The sequence below is a fragment of the Antedon mediterranea genome, chromosome 7 (genome assembly GCF_964355755.1).
Source record: "Antedon mediterranea chromosome 7, ecAntMedi1.1, whole genome shotgun sequence".
In the NCBI taxonomy this organism is placed as follows: Eukaryota; Metazoa; Echinodermata; class Crinoidea; order Comatulida; family Antedonidae; genus Antedon; species Antedon mediterranea.
The window spans coordinates 20,140,733-20,150,534 of NC_092676.1; the positions used below are offsets into that span (position 1 = coordinate 20,140,733).

The following is a 9,802-nucleotide window of genomic DNA, read 5'->3' on the forward strand; positions in this document are numbered from 1 at the left end:
TTTTTATATATATCAATCATTGATTTATACTTTTTCCTCCCTCTCTTGTAAACTTATATTGCATTTGCTAAAATTAAATAACCTAATATACAATTTCACCCTAGATAACTTCCACCACCACCACCCCAATCCCTAGTACTGCCACAACCACACAATCATCAATTATAAATACCTATTTCCCAATAATATAAAATGTATTTAAAAAAATTATTGCTTAAAATTCAACATTGTCATATGAATGTTTTCTCTACAGTACATATATGTTTTTCAAGATTCTTATCAATACAATATATGGGAATATCATTTACTTTTTTATATTATAATATATATTGTATGTAGAAATACTCTGTTTTTACAAATGACTGGCTTTTAGGTTTCGTATTAATATGGTCAGAAAACTTCTGGAGCGGTTATCACTTTAAAAAAACGGCCAGTGCAACAAGTAAATTACTCAATACAACAAGAACACAAGATTACAATTTAGGAACTGGTCGTCTTATGGCAGTAAAGGCATGGGATTCATTACATTATACAAATAATAAATGTTTCTGAGGTGAATGGTGAGAATATTTCATGAGTTTAAAGAATGAAATATTCTCTCCATTCAACCAATACAAAATTTCCCTAATTAATCAACTACCTCCATCTTGAATCATCGTCCAAGGCTAGGCCAGGAGGCTAGGCCATTAAAAAGGGCAGTGCTTCAATTTCTTACGTAGAGTAGAACAGTTATAAATGGCAAGCGGTACATATTGAATTTCAACCTCGCATATCAGAAAATTATCACCATAAATATCACCATTATATCACCTTTCCATTAAGTAGAACTTATACCAAAAGGTACATCTGTGATGCATAATTAGCAAATTAAATGGCAAGGATACATTGAGGTATGTTACTATAAACATAATCCAAATTAAATATATATACTGTATTGGTAAAAGTACTATTACAATAAGCATACAAGCTTTTTTATCAAATAACCTCTGTTCTGCTAAGCATAAAATCAATTTTGCATCACATACACAAACATCCTAGCTACTCAGTTTATATGAACTTAAGCTCGGTTTACACTATCAAACTAGTGTGATGGCCAAAATATGGTAGTGATATGACATCATCATGTTCATATATTTGGCACATCACATTTTTTGTCACATAAAGTTTGATAGTGTAGACAGAGCTTAAGTAATATGGTACATGACATTGGTTAAAATACTATATCCTTATTTTTATGAGAATACATAATTATTATTTATTTCATCTCGTAATAAATGGTTACGAGATTATTGTGAAATATGAGCCTAGCGCGTGCGCGGGTACAAGCAGATTTCTGGAACGTTTTAATAAATGAACTGCCAGTACATAAAGGCTAGTATTACATACAGTATACCTCTACAGTAATTAGTGACTTTTCTAATTTACCATTTAAACACTGGCACTGGAGAGGTAGACCAAGTAGGGGATGACCAGTAGGGTTTCACAATGCATTAAATATTATTTGTGACTATAGACCTAGATCAATATACCCACTGAATAATGTTAGTACAAGTATAATAGCAAATCCAAGCAGTAAGCCAACGTTCTGAAGGAGAAATATTGAAATGTTGGTAGGAGATAGACTTGGATCATCGTCAGATGAATTATTTATTTCTGGAAGCTGTGAATGACAAAGAAACATATTGTTTAGAACTCTAAATTCAACAATGTTTATTTTGTTGCAAATAAAAATTAGAATTTGGAATTCTAAGTTAAGAGACAATCTATATTTCAACATTCAGAGACATTTTTATTATTTCTTTATACTGAGTGACCTCTTCAGTCAAAGACTGTTCTCCCACAGGGTCCATATATGATTAGTATCTGTGTGTGACAGTGGCTGTGTGTATTGTTGTCTTACAATTTATTGTTTCATTAATATAAAAATAATCGCTTAAATGTTGTGGGTCTTGTCACGAAAAGAGCATCAATCAATATAAATTATTAAAACAAAAGTAAAGCATGCATTTGTACCTACCATGTCCACAAGTGATATATACAAAAACATACCACCAGCCAGAGCAAATATCCACTCCCCAGCTTCTGTAAGCTCACCCAGTAGAATGCCGATTGCAAGGCCAAAGTAACAAGTTATTGCTGAGGCTAGGTTTGCCATCACAGCTTGCCTTACTGTCAGACCTGATTTTAATAATATAGCAAAATCTCCTACAAATAAAAGAACGCAGAATTTTTTACTGGAACATCAAGTCAAAATAAATGAGTTAAGCTCTACAAAATCAAACTAGTTTAACGAAAAAATGTGTGATGTACCCAAATATAGGAGTGATATTCGATAATATGGTAGTGATGACATCATCATTACATTTTTTTGTCACATAAAGTTTGGTAGTGTAGACAGAGCTAAAGATTCTAGTTAGTATAGTACAGTAAAACCCAGTACCTAATTCATGTGGAAACTCCTCACATATAACTGCTATAGAAATACTAATTCCACTAGCAATGGAGTGCGTGAATGATGCGCCAATAGCCAAGCCGTCAATAAAGTTGTGCAGGCCATCGCCGAATGCTATCATGTAAGCCACTGAGGCAATTGCTTTCTTTGTGGAACTGAAGTCAACCTCTGCATGCTCATGTCCACAAATAGGCTTGTTATTTCCATTACCATTCATCTGAAAAAGAAGGTTATTATAAGTGATGATATATAATAAGTAATATTACAACAGTAGAAATGTAATATTTATATAGCGCTTTAAACAATCAGCAGATTGTCCCAAAGAAATAAAAAATAACAGATTAAAAGATATTGATAAAGATAAAAAACTATTAAACCGCTCCGAGAGTGCATACCTCCGCCTACTGTAAAATTCTCCTACATAAGATTTCTCTGGGAAAATATATATATATATATTTGTGTTTGATTTAGGCTAATTTCGCTACAAGCATGTGTATGCGAATTTGGTGTATGGTTATGTAACAAGCCTTTCAATTAACAATAGTTTCAGTTGACTAACAATAGAACAGCAGTGCCAAAAACAAACGGGTGAATTTAAAAAGAAATAGTTTTTTATCAAAAAACTTGTAAATTAAATCAAACCATGTTTTAAAATTACAAATCACAAATATAACTCTTGCCTCTTGTACAAAAATGAAGTTTTTTGGACAAGTATTAGTAGTAGAGAAAATGCAATTTCAGTTTACTTGTAATACTTTAAGACTGCTCGCCGGCTTTTGAAAATTCTGTCCTATCTTTTAACACTAGCAGGTCTGAAAATTAAAATTACTAAAATTGGTCCAGAATTGGGACCGTGATAGTGTTGACAGAGCTTAACAAATACCTGTAATGGTGCAAGTTCCTCTGCATTTTTTTCATTTGATAGCGATACTTTGTGTATCCCAGTTCCATTGCAAGGCATGGTCACATGATTACCTACTGTACGCATCTGGTTGTCTTCTATCAGTTGAGGTGTATAGTGATTAGATACATTCTTATCCATTGGTATTGTTGAAACCTTTTCTAGACTACCTCTAAGCTTTTTCTGTGGTATATGAATATTTAGTAAATCATTAAGAAATAAATACTGTCTATATTAAGTCAATGCTAAACTTTGTCTTATAGAGGTTAGCTTATTGACATAGACATTGACATAGACATACTTTATTGTCACATAATAATTGTAAAATGCGAGACTCAGCTCCCTGTTACATTCGTAAAAACATCAATACAATTCGATACAAGTCAAATACATTGTAGGCCTATGTACAGTTTATTAAAAGTAATTGGAGAAATTATCTTACAAATTGTTTGTTAAAGAGACGAATTGAGGAGGAATAAAGGAGTTGTTAAACCTATTTGTTTTTGTCAAAGGATGATGTAGTCTACCAGATCTGCACATAACAAACGAACTATGCAAGGGATGGGCAGAATCGGACATTATGACTTTGGCTTTAGCCAACATCAATTCGATACACATGCTATCTAAATCCTCAGATTTGGTACCAGTAAAGTGAATTATAGATCAAGGGAGCACCTTTAGAACCCAAGCATGTGTCTACTTAATAAGAGTGTCCTACAAAATAGGGGTTGGCTATACAGTATTGTTGAAGCATATATTGTTCCACATTTGCTTCACAATAAGTGTTCCCTTAATAGGTGTCTCCTTAATGTGATGCCCCTTAATAGAGATGCCCCTTAATAGAGATGCCCCCTTAATAGAGATGCCCCCTTAATAGAGATGCCCCCTTAATAGAGATGCCCCCTTAATAGAGATTCCCCCTTAATAGAGATGCCCCTTAATAGAGAGGCCCCCTTAATAGAGATGCCTCTTAATAGAGATGCCCCCTTAATAGAGATGCCCCTTAATAGAGATGCCCCCTTAATAGAGGTGTCCTTAGAATAGGGGTGTCCTAAAGGAGGAGTTCTACTGTATTTTGATGTCCTAATGTCCCAGTGAGCAGTGATACACACTCTTGTTCCTTAATGTTTCAGGATCCAAATCGGTTTATTAGGTACTCGTTCTGAAAATGTGTAAACTATTTAATATCATATTTAAAGCTCTGTGAACACTATCAAAAAGTATATGCCCAAATATGGTAGTGATATGACATCATCATGTACATATAACTATGGGCACATCACATTATTTTGTCACATAAACTTTGATAGTGTGAACAGAGCTTTACATACTTTTTTTCTTCCCACTGCTATGATCTTCAAAATTCTTTCAATTAAAAAGAAAAGGTAGATTCCACCTAGAATTGTCATGTTCTTCCAAACAAACATTTGACCTTCTGTGTCCACCGTCATCCCATGGGCCTATAAAAGAATACGTTAATCATTGAATAAAACAGCGGTTATGCAAAGATTTGGAAGGATAGGATATTTTTACTTATTTCAGAAGGTGTGACATATATAGTGCAATAGACAGATACAATAACTAAATACAGAAGAATCAGTAACTGAAGAAAAACAAAAACACAACCAAAGAGGAGATAATTATGTACTGAAATTGTTTGTTTATTAAGGCCACCAACAGAATTTTAATTTGAAAAAACAATCAAACACAGCTGTAACTTAAGTTAGTTACACCTGAGCTTGATTGTTGTTTCAAATCAAAAATTGATGAAGCAAGGCAATCTAACAACAGCATGCTGAGCTCCGGAGATCAAAGGGTTTATCTTTTGCTGCAGCACGATCAGTTCCAGACACCGTGTGTACAGTATTGTATTTGTTGCACATAGACAAAGGACTGTTACGAGTTCCTATCTTGGCAAGACGTGCTCATTGTCCTGTTGTTAGATTAACTTGGTTAAAGACAACATTTAACATATTTAATAAAATTATAATTGTACCACAATTTTACCCACCTCTGGTATAAGGCTTAAAACAGCATTCGCAGCTAAGGTACCCACAGCTAAACACACTAGAAACATTAACACCTTTTTATAAAGTCTTTTGTTCATTAATGGAACAACGCATATACCAAGTACAGCACCAACGTTTATTATCGTAACAAACAGAAATCCAAAGCCCCATACTGTTGACAAAAAGCAATATAATTGATATAACTCTTAATCAAATTTCTCTTTAAAGATGTATTGTCCTCCAAAAGCATGAAAAATAAGATTAATAAGAAAAGACTTTGAATAGGTCAACGGGAACTATACATTTTGTATGTTTATGCAATTAAAATTATTATAATAATTTTATAAAATAATTTTACTATATAAAATAAATAATATTATTACAGTGCAGGTACAAAGAGTAGTAGAACTACTCTTTTGGGCACCCTATTATTAAATTTTGTTAGGTCTCGAAAGTGTCATACTAGTCTACAACCAGTAGGCCCTAGTATCGCCTGATAGTGTCTTATAATATAAAATATTATCAAGTAAATGGTAACATTATATTTAATGTTATTGTGGAATTTAATTGTACGTTTTATACATTTTTAATGTAAAAAACTGTCAAAATACTGATTAGGTTTATTGCAAAACTGAAGATGGCCCTCTGTGATAAGTGATATTTTATTGTTGTTGATGCATTGTGACGAATGAAAACAAAAAATGATTTTAACTTGTTTCTGGAAAGAAAAAAATATATATAAGTTAAATTTACCACTAAATCACTTTACATCATTTTATATCATAAAACCCTACCTGACGTACAATAGTATTCATTTATTGGTGGTCAAACTTACACAGTAAAATATTTACATGGTTTGAAATTATTTATAGTTAAAAATTCACATAAAAATATAAAAATGAGTTAAAAAGGTTAAAATTTGGTAAAACACGTCATTTAAAATATGTATGACCGCTTAATAGGGATTCTGCATTAATCAGTGAATTATTTAAAATCATAGTTACTATATCCTTTTCATTTGGCAAAGTTATGACAGATAATTGTTTTGTAAACTGAATATGAAACAATTAAAAAAAATTATTTATGGAATTTTAATTTGGAGTATAGTAGTTATTGACATTTTTACGATGGAATGTACATATCAATCAATTTAATTAAATAATTCAAAATTAAATTAAAATAATTATTTACTTAAAAATGTAGAGTAGAACTACTTCTTTGGGACACACTCTATTATTTATGGCGACGCACTGTTGGGTCTTGAAAGTGTCCTATTAATAGGCTGGGGTCCTATTAATCATTTGAAATTAGCACTGCTGACTCTTATGGCAGCCCGTGCATTTAGTATCTGCCTCAGACGTATTGGCCCATGCCTTTCCTCTGGTCAAGATGTGCACTGGACGAGAGAAACCCTTGATCAATGATAGGACCAATCAAGGCGCTTTAAACAGTCCTGGCTTAGTTTCACCAATTATTTATATGATTGTGAAATTAATTGATATTGTCAAAAAAGTATGTATTGTAGATAGTTACCTTATTGTAAATGTGTGTGTACTATTAAAGTAAACTAGTGTTTTAGTTTGTCTTTGAATTATTATAAATATTATATTCTTAATGTTCTCTACTGAACCACTTCGAAAATCAATGAAAGTGTTATTCAGCATAAAGACAGAATAAATAATCAGCGAATCATTAAAAATTAAAATTATGCTTTACCTTTAGTGAACTTAAGTTACAATTGAATTAGGTAATTGTTTTGTAAACTGAATATGAAACAATTTAATAAAAACAAATTATGGAATTGTATTTTGGAGTACAGTAGGTTATTGACATATTATACGATGGAATAACAATTTACATATTTATCCCTCATACACCTGTTGTTCGCACACAAAGTATATGGAATTAATCTTGTAGGATTATTAAAGCTAAGAACGATATTTTTACCAAGGCCATCACAACAAAAAAATATAAAAATGTTTGGTTATTATTGAAAAATGCAAACATCCAACAACACATAATCTTGTTTGTTTTAAGAATAACCACAAACACATTGATTTTTTCCGAATGAATTGACAACAATTAGTCTTTAATAAACAAATATTGCTAATGAATAGAAGAATTATTAATTAATTATATACGTACTGTATACAGGTTTGGCATTCATCATTAACTGCAATCTAATTTAATAGAAAAATTTCAAAAGCGGGCATTGCGCATAATTTTGAGCCCACATTACGTTAGCTATGAATTAGCCCTAGAGCACGTAGGTTTGCCTTCTTTAAAGTCCCGTAGAGAACAAATACTTCTCAAGTTTGGTAAGAGTCTTTTAAAATCTACCAAATTTAGAAATATGTTACCAGCATATAAATCTGATAGGCATTCAAGATCGTTAAGGAGCAATACTAGTTCAAAGTTGGATTCTTGCAGATGTCGTACTGAAAGATGTCTACTATTCCGCACTTAGCACGAATCCTTTAATGTATAATGTTTAGATCTACTATGATGTATTTTACTTCTCAGTTTATGATTGTAATCCAACCTTTTCAGCTCTTGCTGCTGGTTGGAATTTGATGTTTTTTATACCTTAATAAATAAATAAGTGTATTAGAATGAAAAGAAGACACTGTACTGTATGAATGAAGAATGAAAGCTTGAATGAATTAATAACAGATGAGAGAAATAGATGGATGATGAATATATTTTGCAAAGAATAAATTAAGAATAAAATGAATGAAGAATGAAATAAATGAAAATGAATGAAGACTGGATGAATGAAGAATGAAATAAATGAAAATGAATGAAGACTGGATGAATGAAGACTGAAATAAATGAAAATGAATGAAGACTGGATGAATGAAGAATGAAATAAATGAAAATGAATGAAGACTGGATGAATGAAGAATGAAATAAATGAAAATGAATGAAGACTGGATGAATGAAGAATGAAATAAATGAAAATGAATGAAGACTGGATGAATGAAGAATGAAATAAATTAAACTGAATGAAGACTGGATGAATGAAGACTGGATAAATGAAGAATGAAATAAATGAAAATGAATGAAGACTGGATGAATGAAGAATGAAATAAATGAAAATGAATGAAGACTGGATAAATGAAGACTGGATGAAAAAATTGAAAGAAGAATGAAATAAATGAAAATAAATGAAGACTGGATGAATGAAGACTGGATAAATGAAGAATGAAATAAATGAAAATGAATGAAGACTGGATGAATGAAGACTGGATGAATGAAGAATGAAATAAATTAAACTGAATGAAGACTGGATGAATGAAGACTGGATGAATGAAGACTGGATGAATAAAGAATGAAATAAATGAAAATGAATGAAGACTGGATGAATAAAGAATGAAATAAATGAAAATGAATGAAGACTGGATGAATGAAGAATGGATGAATGAAGAATGAAATAAATTAAACTGAATGAAGACTGGATGAATGAAGACTGGATGAATGAAGACTGGATGAATAAAGAATGAAATAAATGAAAATGAATGAAGACTGGATAAATGAAGACTGGATGAATGAAGAATGAAATAAATTAAACTGAATGAAGACTGGATGAATGAAGACTGGATGAATGAAGAATGAAATAAATGAAAATGAATGAAGACTGGGTGGATGAGGAATGAAAGAATGAAAATGAATGAAGACTGGAATGAATGAAGACTGGATGAATGAAAATAAATGAAAAATGGAAAGAACAAATAAAAATAAATGAAAAATGAAAATAATTGAAGAACAGAATAAATAAAAATGACAAGTACAAAAATGAATAAATAAATGAATGAAGAATGGTTGAATGAAGAATAGATGAATGGAAATAAATGAATTAATAAACAGAGAATGAATGGTTGGTATACTGAGATGCAGAGGAAGAAATATGTTCACATTTTATTGGTTAAGTGATGATGCTTATTACCTTCAAGGGCTGAGGGTCCTTCTGTTGTAGCATTGCCTGTCATATTGAAATTCTTCTTGTTCGTCAATCAGTGGGTAGAGTTTATAATGGAAAAGGTATTATTGAGTCTGAATGTGTAGAGTTCTTTCCACCAATTTCAGTGTTCTTATCTTAATTTTGCTTGCTGTAGGTCTATTGTTGCTGTTGCACTACCATTAATATATCTAATTATTAAAATTGTGTACTGCAGCTGTATAAAAGACAATGAGGTATTATTACAATATAATTCTAGGTCTACTACTCTGGAGTAGGCCATAGGAAAGACACAATTATAGAACCCACTTAATGAGAAAGACACATGAGTTTAAAACATATCTAGATAGTCAACCTACTGGTACTATTAGTCTGTAGTAGAAAGGGGTTCCTACTATAAGTAAACACGTCCGAAGTGAGCCTGGTGGGCTGCCACATACTAAATATTAATAAACGCCAGATTATACTACTATACAATTTAT

General features: G+C 31.5%; 1 protein-coding gene across 1 annotated transcript; it reads right to left on the reverse strand.

The window, feature by feature from the left end:
* Positions 1-1,159: 1,159 nt before the first annotated feature.
* On the reverse strand, positions 1,160-9,534 carry LOC140055673 (metal cation symporter ZIP14-like). The gene is made up of 7 exons (XM_072101039.1): positions 9,309-9,534; positions 5,365-5,534; positions 4,685-4,813; positions 3,336-3,536; positions 2,441-2,669; positions 2,018-2,205; positions 1,160-1,660 (listed from the first exon to the last, which is right to left on the reverse strand). Exons 1-7 carry the CDS (start codon positions 9,349-9,351, stop codon positions 1,508-1,510), a joined length of 1,113 nt encoding a protein of 370 aa, XP_071957140.1. The 5' UTR covers positions 9,352-9,534; the 3' UTR covers positions 1,160-1,507.
* Between the last annotated feature and the right edge of the window lie 268 nt (positions 9,535-9,802).